General features: G+C 38.9%; 1 protein-coding gene across 3 annotated transcripts in view; it reads left to right on the top strand.

Moving 5' to 3' along the window:
• Nucleotides 1-16,695, top strand: part of SLC25A13 (solute carrier family 25 member 13) — a 183,931-nt gene that overhangs the window by 15,668 nt on the left and 151,568 nt on the right. For all 3 annotated transcript variants that reach the window (XM_078442205.2, XM_078442225.2, XM_078442213.2), the window contains one exon: nucleotides 14,875-14,928. In XM_078442205.2, coding sequence (XP_078298331.1) covers nucleotides 14,875-14,928 — 54 coding nt within the window. The remainder of the gene's footprint in view (nucleotides 1-14,874; nucleotides 14,929-16,695) is intronic.

The following is a 16,695-nucleotide window of genomic DNA, read 5'->3' as shown; positions in this document are numbered from 1 at the left end:
TTGATGCACAGAGGAATTTTGAACAGGTAAGGTATTATTTAGTGGAAGCAACTTTTCTATTGTCCTTTTGATTTGCTGCTTTCCCTTCCTTTGCATTTATTAAGTTCGCTATTCTCTCGCAGAAGCCATTTTAACTTTCTCTGGCATTATCTGGGCTCCAGCAACTTGTGATCTCCTAAGTAGAACCTTTCAGCACTTTATAAATATGTCATACACTTTTTATATTCCTTTGTTCCCCATCAAGAACATACATCCCAGTCTTCAGAACAGCACAGTCAGTTTTTATTCATTTAAGGAGCAGTAGTAATTTGACACTTGCTAATATGTAACAAATTATATTGGGAGCTGTAATTACAATTGCAGCTGGTTCCTAATTATACTGTAACCTTGATGCTTTAAAAAAATTAAGACTGAGTTCAACCTGTAATACTGGAGAATAATATTCTACATTAGGCAGGTCTGCCTTCTACTGAACCATGGGCACTTATGTATCATAATGCCAAATTAAAAATACTTTTTTTTGAGAGAGAAGGCACAAGTGAGTGAGGGGCAGGAAGAGAGAGAGAGACAGAGAGAGAGAGAGAATCCCATGAGGGGCAGAGAGAGGGAGAGGAAAAGAGAGCGAAACAGAACTCATGTTTACCCAAGGCGGAACTTGAACTCATGAACAGTGAGATCATGACCTGAGCCAAAGTCAGATGCTTAACCCACTGAGCCAGCCAGATGCCCCTTAAAAGACTTTAATTTGAATTACTTTCACCTACAGTGTTGTCCAGAAGTACCCTTCATAAGGATAGCTTCAGGTCCCCATCCTGGCTTGCCAAATTCTTGGCACATCCTCCCGGTATTAAAATTAGTGTCAAAACAACCTGGGCTCTTGGGTCATTTTTGACTCTGTGATTTACTACTACTCACTTAAGAGTAAGAGTCTTATATCCTTACTTTCCTTATGTGAAAAATGGTGATGTTAGTGACTCTTCACCTTAAATAGTTTTAGTGTTGTTTAAATGAGGTCAGATGTGAAGCCTTCTAGCATCATGCCTAGCATAGAGTTAAGGACTCAATAACAGCTGATAAGTGTTCATTACTATAATCAATAATGAACAATCCAGCTCCAAAGACTTTTTTACCTCTGCAACCCCCAACTCCAGCAGAATGATGATCTTAGTTCTGTCACCACTCTAATTTGTGATAGCACGTATCTCCACCCACATTGTACCAAGCACTCATTGGTAAGCCTGTCATTTCCCTCGTGGGGCAGGGTCTCTGGTTTATTTGGCATTGTCTCCTCAGTGCCTGGCGCTGGGCCTGGTACATGGTATGTTTCCCAGAGGCGATTGCATTGCATGAATGAACAGCACCATCTAAGGCAATGGTCTCAACTCAGGGTGGGGTAGTTTTGCCCCCAGTGCATATTTGGCAAGGTCTGGACACATTTTTGGTCGTCACATCCCCGGTGGCAGGGGGGAGGGGGTGGAGGAGTTTGCTACTGGCATCTAAAGAATCATGGCAAGGGATGTTGCTAAACATCCTACAGTGCACCTGATAGCCCCCTATAACAAAGAATGATCTGACCCAAAATGTCAATAGGGCCAAGGTTGAGAAACTCTGGTTTAAGGCAACCTGACTGCCTGGGTTGTGGCCCTGTGGAAAAGGCATGGGGCTTAGGGTATATCAACCTGTTTGACCTGCATTTTTCTCAGCTATAAAAGAAGAAATTCCCACCTGCTTCAAAGGTTCTTTGAAAAGAAAGGGAGATTATAGAGGTGGGTGCCTAGTGACTCAGCCTACCTAGGCTCATCTTCATTGTCCTGGCCATTCATGATTTTTTTTTTTTTTTTAAGACTTAGTATTTTTGAATAGTTTTAGGTTCACAGCAAAGTTAAAAGGAAGGTTCAGAGAATTCTTATATACCACCTGTGCCTGAACATGCATAGTCTCCCCCATTAGCTTTCTTCAGAGTGGTACGTGAATTACAGTTGCTGAACCTGCATTGACACATCATTATCATTAAAGTCCCTGGTTTACATTAGGGTTCACTCTTGGCGGTATACGTTCTATGGGTTTGGACAAATTGTGTAATGATACGTATCCATCATTGTAGTATCATACACAGTATTTTCACTGCTCTAAAAATCCTCTGTGCTCTAACTGTTCTCCTTCCCTACTCCCTAACCTCTAGCAACCACTCATCTTGTTACTATTGTCATACTTTTTGCCTTTTTTAGAATATCTTATAGTTGAAGTCGTACAGTATGTAGCCTAATCAGATTGGCTTCTTTCACTCAGTAATATGCATTTAAGTTCCCTTTCGTGTCTTTTCATGGCCTAATAGCTCATTTTTTTTTAGTGTCGAATAATATTCCAATATCTGGATGTGCCACAGTTTATCCATTCACGAAGTATACCTTGGTTGCTTTCAGTTTTCAGTAATTAGAAATGGGACTGCTGTAATTATTAAACATTCATGTGTAAGTTTTCGATTCCTGGGTCGTATGGTAAGAATATTTCAATTTTTTAAGAAACTGCTGATCTGTCTTCCAAATGCTGTACCATTTTGCATTCCTGTCGGTAATCGATGAGAGTTCCTTTGGCTGCACATCCTCACCAGCATTTGGTGTTGTCCGTGTTCTGGATTTTGTCCATTCTAACATCTTCGTGTTTTAATTTGTATTTCCCTGATGGCAGATAATGTGGAACATCTTTTTATATGTTTACTTGCTATCTGTACATCTTTCTTGATGGTTTTTGTTAAGGTCTTTGGCCGGTTTTTTCTTTGGGTTCTTTTTTTTTTCTTACTGTTGAATCTTAAGAGTTCTTTGTGTATTTTGGATAGAGGTCCTTAATTGGCTGTTCTATTGCAAATATTTTATCACAGTCTTTTGTTTATCTTCTCAGTTTCTTGACTGTATTTTGCAGAGCAGACATTTCTATTTTGATGAAGTCCAGCTACTCAATTCTTTCTTTCATGGGCCATGCCTTTGGTGTTGCATCTACAAACGCCTGAGTGGAGCCCAAGGCCATCCAAGTTTGCTCCTGTGTTATCTTCTAGGAGTTTTACATTTAGGTCTGTAATCCATTCTAAGTTAGTTTTTGTGAAAGGTGTAAGGTCTGTATCTAGAGTCTTTTTTTTTTTTTTTTTTTTTTTTTTTTGCATGTGGATGTTTAGATGTTCAGCACCATTTGTTGAAGAGGCTGTCTTTGCTCTGTTGTCAGATCAGTTGCCTGTGTTTATGTAGATCTATTCCTAGGCTATCTATTGTATTCCATTAAAGATTGGTAATAATCTTGTTGGAAAATTGACCCTTTTGTCTTTCTGTAATGTCCCTCTTTATCCCTTATAACTATCTTGCTTCAAAATGGGCTCCGGCAGAAGTTAATATAGTTACTTCTGCTGTCTTTTGATTAATATGTTTGTGGCATATCTTTCTCCATTCATTTACTTTTAATCTGTAAGTTTTTATATTTACAGTGTGTTTTTTGTAGATAGCATATAATTGGGTCTTATTTTTTGATACATCTTACAAGTTCTGTCTTTTAATTAATTGGTTCTTTTAGACCATTGATGTTTTAAAGTAATTTTGATTATCTTGCTTGGTGTTTTCTGTCTTCATGGTTTGTGGTTTTATGTCTGACATTGGTTTGGAGGAAGTTCTCAATCATTATTATTTCAAGTAATTCCTTCTTTCTTTCTTCTCCTTCTGGTTTTCCTGTTATATGTATATTATACTTTCTGTAGTTGTCCTGCAGTCCACCCCGTTCCCCCCTCCCCCCCAGTTCCTTTTTCTCTTTGCTTTCAGTTTTGGAGATTTCTATTGAGATGTCCTCAAACTCAGAGATTCTCCCTTCAGTCCTGTCAAATCTACTAATAAGTCCATCAAAAGCATTCTTTATTACGCTTACAGTGTTTTTGATCTCTGGCATTTCTTTTGGTTCTTCCTTAGCATTTCCACTTTTCTGCTTCCATTGCTGACTTGTCCTTGCATGCTGTTTACTTTCTCCATTAGAGCCTTTAGCATATTAATCATAGTTGTTTTATATTCCTATTTTGATAATTTCAACATTCTTGCCATATTTGATGCTGGTTTTGATGCTCTGTTTCCTCAAATTGTTTCCTCAGATTTGTTTTGTTTTGCCATTTGCTATGCTTGTAACTTTTTCTTGATAGTCAGATGTGATGTACTGGATAAAAGGAAATGCTGCAAATAGGCCTTTGGTAGTGGCATGGGGGGAAGGGCAGCAGCGGTAAAGGCAGAGGAAGTGTTCTGTAGGCCTGTTATTAGGTCTCTGCCTATTAGAGAGCCTGTGGTTCTGGCTAGTGTACTTCACAAGTGTTTCTCAGGTTTTTTTTTTTTTTTTTTTTTTTTTTTTTCTCTCCTCTTAGGTGGGAGAGAATGGCTAGAGGTGCCTGGAATAGGGTATTTACCTTCCCAACAGTAAGCTAGGCTCTGATAATACCCCAGCAGGTTAGGCTGTTAGTAAATAATTTCTCCCGAGTATAGATTTTGTTATAAAGAGCAGAATGCTTGGATGCCTTTCAGAATGGTTCTGTTTTCTCTCCTCCTCCTAGAAGTGCAAAATGAGTTTTCTCCTGTATTCCTTGTCAGAAACAGGTTGAGTTTCAGGAGGTGAATATGGAGTTTCAGGACACAAATATGGAGAACCCCCTATGGCTGAGTCCCTTTACAGTTTTTAAATCTCTGTCTTGTCCACACTGAGCCTCCAGTGGTTTGTCATTTACAGTGACAGGTTTTTCCTACACTGACACTGGTTCTTGGCTTGGGTTCTAATTGGTCCTTCAGGTAACTTTCTGAAATAGATAAGTAGATTTGTCACTTCACCCATTTTATAGATGAGGAAACTAACTTGGAGACGTTAACTGACTTGTCCAGGGTCACCAGGTTAGCAATACACTGGAACCCAAATCTTTACCCTGAACCTGGTGATGTTTGATTATGTCATGGTGAGCAAACACCTCTGTCTCCAGAAAGAGTTGAAAATATAAACAGAAATAGCTCTATTTTAGAAAAGACTCATAGTCAAATTTTTGACTCTTGGGAACATTTACTGGAATGCTAACTTTAGCTGAATAACAATAATAATAAAATCTAAAATTAGTGTGTTGAAAGTAATTTTAGCATAACAGCACACAGCTAAAATACCACCATTCATTTCTTAACAGTTGTACTCTGTTTCTTAATACAGAATTGTAATGATGATGGCTTTATCATTGTTTAATATTTGTCTACAACAGTGCAGAGTTAAATCCAACACACTTCACAGGCTACTGAATCCTTCTGATAAACATCTCCAGCACCCCTGAAATGACCCGTTTGTGTAATTACCTGTCGGGTTAACATTTGTGGTATCTGCTGCCTTATAAGTCTCCTGTTGAGTGATATGAACTTTTGAGGGTTGATGACACAGAAAGGTTGTGGTTTGAAGCATGCTTAACAAGGCATCTTGCCTGTATACTTGTTTATATTTCAGTAACTTTTTCATAATCACTGCTCTTCCTTTATTAGAACTTAGGGAAACTGTAGGGTGAGGAATGAGGGACTTAGTGAATTCAATGAAAAATTACTTTTCTTAACTTTGATGAGACACCTCATTCTTTCTTCTTTTCAAGTTAATGGTAACTGTGGTTTTGGGGAATTCCGAACTTTCTTTGCAATTACTGATTGTATCAGTCAAGGTTCACTTACAGAGAACAGCAGAATCCACTCTAGCTGGTTTAAGCAGAGGGAGATTTATTACAGGGTATTAAATGGCTTACAGAATTTGTTGGGAAGGTGAAGAAACAGACTTCAGGTTGAGCTTTCAAGAGTGCCTCCCAGGCACAGCAGAGCAGGCCACCAAGGGAGCAGTCATGAAGCGGCCTGCCAGAGGGGAGTGTCCAGAAACATCCTGCCACTGACATGGGTAGGAAGGAGGTTGCCACAGGGAAATCAGACACTTGTAGCCATGGTGCTTGCTGGCAGAAACAGCAGAAGCATGGCCCCCAACTTCCAAATCTTTGCTTTCCAAAATTTTGCTTCCCAATCTCCTCCAGCTTCACCTGATTGACAGCGCTTAGGCCATGTAGCTGCAAGGGAGTCTGGGAAATGTAGTTTTCACCTTTCCAGTCTGTACAGTACATGAAGATGTGTGGTGATTCAGTTCAGGAAGATAGAGGGGAAGAAGAGTTGCCCCCAGTTTCTCAATTGTTAGGCCACACCCTAGTATTGCTTTCCCTTGGGATTCAGGTCCACCCACGACGCTTACTTCCTCAGATTCAAAAGACCAGAAAGGAACGTTTCTCCCTCCACCTCCTTTTGCTGCTTGTCACTACATGCACTCCTGTGCTTACACAGGGACTAGCTCACTTTTGATGAGCTGCCTCTTCTGGTTTTTATTTCATATCTAAGGTAAATAATTACTTCATGACAGTAGAATTTTCCGGGTAAACCTGTGCTTGCCTTGGCTTTCAGACCTTTTAGGTTTGGGAGGGCTGACTGAAGGCCTGGTTGTGCAAGATGAAGTTGAGATCTTGGGCCCTAGCTCGGTAGTTCTCAACCGAGCCCCACGTTATCACCTCGTGATGGAGCTTTCAAGGTACCCATTTTAGAGATTCTGCTTGGATTAGCCTCTGCAATCTAATTCGATAGGCTTGGACATTGATAAAACCCAGAAGTCCCTCAGGAGACTTGAATGTACAGCTGGGACTGAGAACCGCAGTCCTAACCAAACTGAATTGGACATTAGCTAAAGCTGTGGTTCTTTTTTTTTAATTTCTTTTTTATTGTTTGTTGATTTTAGAGAGATACACACAGAGTGTGAGCGGGGGATGGGCAGAGAGAGGGGGACACAGAATCTGAAGCAGGCTCTAGTCTCTGAGCTGTCAGCACAGAGCCCGACGTGGGGTTCAAACTCAGAAACCACGAGATCATGACCAGAGGTGAAGTGGGACGCTTAACCGACTGAGCCACCCAGGCGCCCCTAAAGCTTTAACAGCATCAGCGTCATGAGGAGGACTTGTTAAACTGTGAATTGATGGCCCCACCCTTAGAATTTCTGATTTGTAGATCTGGGGTAAGGTGTGATCATTTGCATTTCTAAATGGTCCCACTGGAGGCTGATGGTCCGGTGCCCACACTTTGAGCACCAGCAGCCTAGAGGAAGGTATCTATTTTCATTGACTGGATTTGATTTCTACTTGCCTGGAAGACTTTCTTCCTTAGTCAACATTTTTGGAGCATCTGCTTAATTTCTGTTCTTTGCTGGAGTTGGGGATGTGGACATTTGAGGAGGTCACGATCTTAAATCTCTAGAGCTTTTCACTGGAAGAGGAAAGCTTTTTGTTTCTTTACATTTCCTTCTTCAAGTTAGTATCCCTTATTCTGTGTAGGTTTTCTTATGTTCTTCCCCGCTGCCCTCAGACCTTGCAAACTGTTTGGGGCACACAGTACCACTGCGATTTGTTAATGAGCCTACAACTGTGGCTTGATTTCAGTATTAGAAAGCCACTTAAAAAAAAACATTCTTACGTGTAGGAAAATCTTGCCTGGTGTTTTCCTTTTTTTGGCTGCTTGGACTCATATTAAAATGAGAGTGAATTTATTTGTCCTGTAAGGTATCTTTCTGGTCCTCCTTGCCATGTTTCCTGTTCCCGCCTTTTCAAAACCAGTCATTTAAAGTTATGTTATTGTTATTTTTTTTTTTTTATATCTAGGATGCACCTAATTCATGTATCTGTTTTGCAAGTGTTATTGACAGCCTGTGTAAGCTATTATATCTAATGTTTGTCCTGTCAAAAATTTTACATATTCAGTGGTCCTCAAACTTTGCCCCATGGAGTGTTGATTCATAGAATTGATCTGAAATTTCCATACTAAAGTTCAGTAAAGGTAAACCTTTCCCATTTTGTGGAAAAAATATACAATGCATAGTTTTTTTCAGTTTTAACCCCCTCCTTCCCCCCCCCTCCCCCCCCCCCCAGGCTTGGCTATTTATGAAAGTTAGCTGCTACAATATAAAATTCTCTATTGTATTGATTTAAGTAGCAAATGGTGATATTTCATAGTATCTGCCAAGAACCCTTTACCTCTTTGGTTATTTTCCTAACTATGTTTGAAAACTAGTTCCTTTATTTAAAATGCTTGATACAAAATTTTTGTTTAATGGTGAAATCTGTTCTTACAAATGCAAATTCAGAAGAATGATGATAAAATCAGGTAATTAGATTATAAGAACACTAGCTGTAAATATTTACATGCTGTTAGTATAAGAAAAAAAATACCTAACAATGAAATTCAGCCTTCTGGAAACAATCTCAAGTTTCATGAATCTTCAACAGGCTTGTTAAAGTGATGCAGAGTGTGCATGCTGGGCAGCTGTTTTGAGTTGGCTTAAAAAGGGAGACTACATTTCTAGAGTTGTCCTTTTCCAGCTCCTAGAACTTTCTGGGTATTGATTTTGCCACCAGGTAGGCTCCATCTCAGTACACCTTCAGCACACTGGTACTTCTAGCTCTAACTTTGTGTGGTGTTGAATAAAGCTGTGTAAGTTCTTCCTTGACTGCCCATGATACCAAAACAAGAAGATAAGATGGGAGGTAGAAGTAGAACTGGGAATTCTGAATAGCCCCACAACACTGGGGAAATAGATGGGATTAGTGCAGAGGTGAGGAGACCCAGGAAGCTGGTAAAATTTTTTTTGGAAGCCATCACCTATTGAGCCATAGTTACTTTGTGCTTCAGTACAGTGTATGCAGGACCTAATACATATTTCAGTGGGCCTCTGGGAAATTCCATGGTGTATCTAACTTTGAATCTAGTCTCAAGAAGTAGCATTGGTTGGGGCTAAGCTAGCAGAGGAGATGAGTTAGGAAAACCTCTATGTTTAGTGGTTTGGTGAGTGTTCTTGAAGATCCATGAGTTCCTTTCCCCTCCTTCCTTAATTTTTTCCTTCTCAAGTTATGAGCCATCACTTAAAGAGTAAGCATGGTTGAATATAAACACCTTTCCATAAGAATATGAATAATAGATTCCACACGTTTAGTGCTTTAACTCTGTGTCCTTTTTGGTACTAAGCACTTTATGTAATTTTCTCTTGTCACTCTTTCAACCATCCAGGACTTCCATTTTGCAGATGAAGAAAGTGAGGCTAAGATATCAGGGATGTAGCTCAAGGTCACACAGCTAGTGACTTTAGAGGTCACACTTGATCCCCAATCATAGGTGGCCTGACACTAAAGCCATATTCTTAATCACTGGATGGACACTATAAATTGGTGGTATTAGGAGAAACTGGGAGATTCTTGATTTCTAGGCATGTATTTTGTTAATGGTTAACATAAGTTATGGTCTGTTTGAAGCTTCCTGCAATGTGGCCCAGTGGAAAGACCAATACAGTAGGGGATGGAAGATTTGGGATCTGATCCCAGCTCAGACAACACTTAGAAATGCAAGTATGAATTAGTGACAAATCTGACTTTTGGGGAAAAAATTGACTGTCTCTGAGTCTTAGTTTCTTCTTCTGTAAAGTGGGGCCAATATTATGCCCTCTCCAGGTCTCAGATTTTGCTGTGAGGATCCAGTGAGGTAATGGTCATATATTGAAAATATAAAATGTTCTATACACATTAGATGACATGACTTAGAATTGTTGGGTCCCTATATGGATTTTTTTAATATCTGTCTAACAATTTCTTTATCCTTTCATCCATTGATGGACAGTTAGGTTGTTTTTGTGTCTTGGCTATTGTAAATAATGGTGCAATGAACCTGTGGGTGCAAATACCTTTTTAAGTTAGTGTTTTCATTTTTTTCAGATAAATGCCCCAAAGTGGAATAGTTCCGTTTTTAATTTTTTGAGGAACTCTGTACTGTTTTCCATAGTGGCTGCACCAGTTTACATTCTCACCAGCAGTGTATGGGGTTTCCTTTTCTCTACATCCTTGCCAATACTTGTTATATCTTATCTTTTTGATAACAGCCAGCCTAACAGGTGTAAGGTAATATCTCATTGTAGTTTTGATTTGCATTTCCCTGATGATGAGTGATGTTGAGCATCTTTTCATGTGTCTGTTGGCCACCTATATGTCTTCTTTGGAAAAAGGTCTCTGGGAAAATCTTCTACCCATTTTTTAATTGGATTGTTTGTTTTTATGTTATTTAGTTGTAGTTGTTTATATATTTTGGATATTAGCCTCTATCAAATACGTGTTTGCAAATACTCTCTCCCATTCAGTAGGTTGCTTTTTCATTCTGTTGATGGTTTCCTTGCTGTGCACAAGCTTTTTAGTCTGATGTAGTCCCGCTCAACTTATTTCTGCTTTTGTTGCTTTTGCTTTTGGTGTCATATTAAAACAAAACAAAACTCATTGCCAAGACCTGTGTCAAAGGGTTTACCACCTGTGTTTCCTTCTGGGGATTTTATGGTTTCAGGTCTTAGGTTCATTAAGTCTTTAATCCATTTTGAGTTAATTTTTGTACATGATGTAAGATAATGGTCCAGTTTCATTCTTTTACATGCAGTTTTCTAGTTTTCCCAAAACCATTTATTGAAGAGACTATGCTTTCTTCATTATCTCTTTTTGGCTGCTTTGTTATAAATTAATTGATCATATATGGCTGGGTTTGTTTCTGGGCTATTTTGTTTCACTGATGCATCTATTTTTATGCCAGTACCACACTGTTTTACTCACTATAGCTTTGTGATACAGTTTGAAATCAGGAAGTATGATGCCTCCAGCTTTGTTCTTTTTTCTCCAGATTGCTTTGACTGTTTGCTTTTTGTGGGTGTGTGTGTGTGTGTGTGTGTGTGTGTGTGTGTGTGTGTTCGTTCTTGGTGGTCGCATACAAATGATAGGATTGAAAAATGCCATTGGGGGGTGCCTGGGTGGCTCGGTTGGTTGGGCGTCCGACTTCAGCTCAGGTCGCGATCTCACAGCTCGTGAGTTCGAGCCCCGCGTCAGGCTCTGCGCTGACAGCTCGGAGCCTGGAGCCTGCTTCGGATTCTGTGTCTCCGTCTCTCTCTCTCTCCCCTCCTCTGCTCATGCTCTGCCTCTCTCTGTCTCAAAAATAAATAAACATTAAAAAAAATAAAAAAAAAAAGAAAAATGCCATTGGAATTTCAATTGGAATTGTAATAAATCTGTACATTGCTTTGGATAATGTGGACATTTTAACAATTGATTCTTCCAATCCATGGGTCCAGAATATCTTTCCATTTATTTGTGTCCCCTCTGGTTTTTCATTAATGGTTTGTAGGTTTTAATATAAGATTACTCGCCTTAGTTAAATTTGTTCCTAGGTATTTTATTCTTCTGATGCAATTGTAAATGGAATTGTTTTCTTTATTTTTCTAATAATTTGTTATTAGTGTATAGAAATGCAGCAGATTTTGTGTATTGTGTATTTTTGTATCCTGCAACTTTACTGAATTTGTTTTTTAGTGCTAATAGTTTTTTTTTTTTTTTTTTTAATTTTTTTTTTTCAACGTTTTTTATTTATTTTTGGGACAGAGAGAGACAGAGCATGAACGGGGGAGGGGCAGAGAGAGAGGGAGACACAGAATCGGAAACAGGCTCCAGGCTCGGAGCCATCAGCCCAGAGCCCGACGCGGGGCTCGAACTCACAGACTGCGAGATCGTGACCTGGCTGAAGTCGGACGCTTAACCGACTGCGCCACCCAGGCGCCCCAGTGCTAATAGTTTTTTGATGGGGACTTTAGAGTTTTCTGTATATAATATCGTGTCATCTGCAAATAGTGACAGTTTTGTTCTTCCTTTACAATTTGAATGCCTTTAATTTCTTTTTCTGGCCTAGTTGCTCTGGCTAGGATTTTCAATAACTATGTTGAATAGAAATGGCAAGAGTGGACATTCTCCTCTTGTTCCTGATCTCAGAGGAAAGGCTTTCAGCTTTTCATTGTTGAGTATGATGTTAGCTGTGGGCTTGTCATATATGGCTTTTGTTATGTTATGTTGAGATACATTCCTTCTATACCTACTTTATTGAGATATTTTTATTATAAATAGATTCTGAACTTTGTCAGGTGTTTCTTCTGTCTATTGAGATGAAAATATGATTTTTATTCTTCATTCTGTTAATGTGGTATATCATATCAGCTGATTTGCGGATGTTGAATTGTCCTTACATCGCTGAAGTGATTCTACCTGATCATGGTGTGTGGTCTTTTTGATATACTGTTGAATTTGGTTTGTTAATATTTGTCGAGGATTTTTGCATATGTGTTCATCAGGGATGTTAGCCTGTAATTTTCTTTTCTAGTGGCATCCTTGTTTGATTTTGGTATCAGGGTAATGCTGGGCCCATGAGTTTGGAAGAGTTGCTTCCTCTTCTATATTTTGTAAGAGTTGGAGAAAGATTGGTATTAATTTTTCTTTTAATGGTTGGTAGAATTCACTAGTGAAGCTAGCTGGTCCTGGACTTTTCTTTTTTGGAAGTTTTAAATTACTGGTTCAATCTCCTAACTAGTATTGATCTCTTTAGATTTTTCTATTTTATCATGATTCAGTCTTGGTAGGTTTGTAATGTGTTTATGTAATATGTAATATGTTTCTTGAATTTATTCATTTCTTCTAGGATGTCCCATTTACTACTATAATTGTTCATAGTAGTCTTTTATGATCTTTTGTATTTCTGTGGTGTCAGTTGTTGCTGTCTTCTCTTTTGTTTCTGATTTTGTTTGAGTTATCATTTTACTTGGTGAGTTTAGCTAAAGGTTTGTCAGTTTATCTTTACAAAGAAACAGCTATTAGTGACATTGATGTTTTCTATTGTCTTTTTAGTCTCTATTTCATTTATCTCTGCTCTAATCTTTGTTATTTTCTTCCCGTATGGGTGGTGTTCTCCTGTGCCTTAGATCTTAGCAGAGTTACAGAGTGAAAGCTTTGTTTCTTTCTCTCAGAGAGGTGTAGTCCTGGTGGGGAACACTGAATGTGCATGTGGGGGTTAGTCATGGAAGAATGCTATGGGAATTTAGGGCAGGGGAAGTTCATTCTGCCCAGGGAAGACTTTATGAAGTGCATGGCATAGTGAATTAATTAGATTTTAAAGGATGTGGTATTCAAATGGAGCAAGAATGGTTCACTTTGTGGAAACTTACCTTTGCTTTTAAAAGGAAACTCAGCTAAGTACCTAGGGTCACCATATGCCTTCTAAAAAATTACTTATGGACTGTCTTGAAATGTGGAACTGGAGAGTATTTCTCTGCTGTTCAGAGGGTTGAGGGGCGCCTGGGTGGCTCAGTCGGTTGAGCGTCTGACTTCGGCTCAGGTCATGATCTCGCAGTTCATGAGTTTGAGCCCTGCATCGGGCTCTGTGCTGACAGCTCAGAGCCTGGAGCCTGCTTCAGATTCAGTGTCTCCCTCTCTCTCTGCCCCTTCCCCGCTCATGCTCTGCCCCTCTGTATGTCTCAAAAATGAATAAATGTTAAAAAACAAAATTAAAAAAAAAAAAAAGAGGGTTGAGGTGTTTTTATGCTGTCTCATCTTCTCCAGTGGTGTTTGGCCTATTCTACCTTTGTCAGAATATAAACCTGAAAGGAAGGAATCTTCTCCTGAAAACCTTTAGGTTGGCACTATCATTATTCTTAGGTTGGTTAGCATTCTGTTTTTTCCTCCTTAAATGAACACCAAAGAACACTAATTCAGAATTTCAAAGATTACCAAATCTTATGGATAAAAGTAGCATTGGTGGTTGCAAGTACTCAGCTGAAATTAAAGGAGTTATCAGTCTTGCTCTGGGAAACAAGGTGACCAATCAACTTGTTTCAGAAAAACTACCTCTCCCATTCCAGTGATTAGTTAATAAAATTATTCCTGACAGTGGCAGGCCAAGAAGCTCAGGCAGTTACATATTTAGAGACAGAGAACACATTGTCCAAAGATCTCAGAAGAGCCTTTGCAAACACACAGAAAGGATTTAGAACAATTTGCATAAATCTCCCTGTGGATAGTGCCATGGCTCCGGTATTAGGGTGGTTCCAAGAACCCCTCCTTGGCTGTATCATGGGGTGACGCTGTGCTTGGTGAGAATTCAGTCTCATGACGGTTTTTGCCAGCAGGATTGGGTGATGGGACACTGAATAAGCCCACTGTTTGGTTCCACATAAGGACTCTTTTGTGTTAGCCTGGGGTAGCCATATTCAAGTTTGTCTTGCTTTTTCCCCACTAATGTTTTTGGACTTTGTGGGCTGGGGAATTAAGCACAACACCTATTCTGAGCTAATCTGTCAAATTTTGTTCTTGAAAGGTAACTGTAGCCCCTTGTATTTCGAGAATGTGGAGAATAATAGTCATACCTTTGGAGACTTTTGACTTCTGAAATTAAAAGTCGGGGAAAGGAGGAGAGCTCACATGGCATGCCCAGATAGGCGTTCATGCGTATTCCTGGTGGAACCGTGGGAAGTAATTCCCTTGGTTGTTAATATGATTTGCCTTGCTCACTAACTTCCTTAAGAACTATGTTCTCTTGCATAGTTAACAAACAAGTTGTACTTTGATATTTAATATTCCTCTGTGAAAGGGTATGGGTCACTTTGGTGTGTAGTTTAAAAATGCCAGGTGATTCCAAATCTGTTTCAGCTTTTCTTTTTTTCTACTTATTTTTTGGAAAAAATGATATTCATTAGACCACATATTAAGAGCTTTACTGGTTTCTTGCACAGCCTGTTATCATTCTAGAAGCCACATAAGGAGTCCAATTTAAAATCCAGGGAGCAGTTTATGCACTGGGGAAATTTGGTGCTCTAACTACAAAAACGAAATCCACTAATTTCTAACCTGGAGTTTATTTTCTTTCAGTCTGCTAGCTTGATGTCTCAGCTTTGTTCTAATAATATAAACATTTTTATGTTTATTTATAGGTGGTTTTAACCAAGAGAGCAGATCCAGCTGAGCTTAGAACAATATTTTTGAAGGTCAGTATAAAAGAATCTATTTTGTTTCTTATTTGATTTGTGTTCTCAAATTTTTAAAGATTATTTTCAAACAGCTCTTTATTTCATTGTTATATTTTTTGAAAAAATCCCCAAAGGTATCTTTACATAAGACGTAGGAAAGAGATCTGTTACAATTATATGTGTTTTTTGAAATGCATCAGAAACTAGTAGGTGATTGTTTGTGATGGTAATATGGTTTACATTTTAATTCCTTTTCTCTCATATGGTGTCAGATACTGGAAAGGAGTTGCTGGGGCATTTAGTCTCACGACTCACTTACCTTTCCAGGATTCACCTTTGCGGTTTGATGATCATGCTTTTTCTCCTAAAATGTTTAAAGCTCTTTGTAAAATTCCCATGATCCTTCATCTATCCGGAGACAACTACCCTTGCCTCTCTTTGTAGAAACCCATTGTTGTCACCCTCATTGTCATTACCCTCATTTAATTGCAACTGTAGTGCCAGGTGAGGAGCCCTCGGTGTGAGTAACAGTACATATTAGATCACAACAGATATCACATATTTCCTTGGTGTCTTACATTTCCCCTAGGTTGTGACATTGGGCAGTGAATGAATGATACTCTAATTAAAAGTCTACCTCGGGTCCCAAACAGTGAACCACATGTAATGTTACTCACCTGGATTTAAAGGACTCAGAAAAGGACACTTTTATAAAGATCATTTTAAAAGCATGTATGTGAGCTTTTTCTAAACATGATGGAAAACCAGCTGCGCTGTACAGACAGAGGACCAGGGCTTCAAATGAGAAACTTGACTGTCTGTCATGTCCCAGATAATATGGCTCAGAAAGTTACCAATGCCGTGAGCATCACTTTCCTCATCAAATTGTGTTACTATTAAAAAATACCAAGAAATCAGAGAATTTGAACACTGACAGGGTTATCTGGTGTTAAGGAATTGTTACTGATTGATTTTTAGGCCGGATGATGGTATTCTTATTGCGAGAGCTACAAAGAGTTTTTTTCTCTTAGAGATACACACTGAAGTATTTACAGATGAGATTATGATGTCCGAGATTTGCTTTTAAATCGTCCAGTTTTGGTGAACTGTGGTTGGTGTGGTGATGGTTTTTGAAACTGGTAGATGGATCATTACGTTTCTTACCCTGTTTTCTCTATATTGTACATGTGTGAGCATTTTCATAACCAGTTACAAAAATTTTTAAAGATTCAGTGAAAAAACTTGGATGAAAGTGCCCAGCACCTGATTTGCATTAGATACTGATTCAGTAAATGCTTGAAATTAAATGATTCAAACATGAGAGAGAGAGGCTTCAAAAGGAAATGGTTAAAAATATGAGCAGTTTTTGGGGGAGGAAACGGGATAGATTTGTGAGGAGGTTTGGATTATGTGTAAGAAAGTAGAGTTGTTTATAAATTTGGTTTTAGCCCAAGAGGACAACACTGTGTAGAGATTCTAAGGTAGAAAAGGATTGTAGAGAATGAAAGGACAGGAAACAAAAATGCTTTGTTTCTCACCTTGGCCTAGTTGTTGCTCTGCATTCGGGGCCCACCATAATTGGGATGAGGTGTGTATGAGGGAACCATAGACATTGTTAGTATGTATATTTAAGGTCTATATTATAAAACTCTTACGATGTAATTCGGGAAGACCTCTTGCCGGAGAAGAGCACGTGAGCAGGCTGCCAGAGAGCCTAGAAAAATGGATAAAGCTCGTTAACTTGACCTGGCAAAGTCATAATCATTCTTTGAACTCTATTACTTC

Source organism: Panthera onca, chromosome A2 (genome assembly GCF_046562875.1).
Source record: "Panthera onca isolate mPanOnc1 chromosome A2, mPanOnc1 haplotype 2, whole genome shotgun sequence".
NCBI classification, from domain to species: domain Eukaryota; kingdom Metazoa; phylum Chordata; class Mammalia; order Carnivora; family Felidae; genus Panthera; species Panthera onca.
This window is presented reverse-complemented; position numbering and strand designations above follow the sequence as displayed.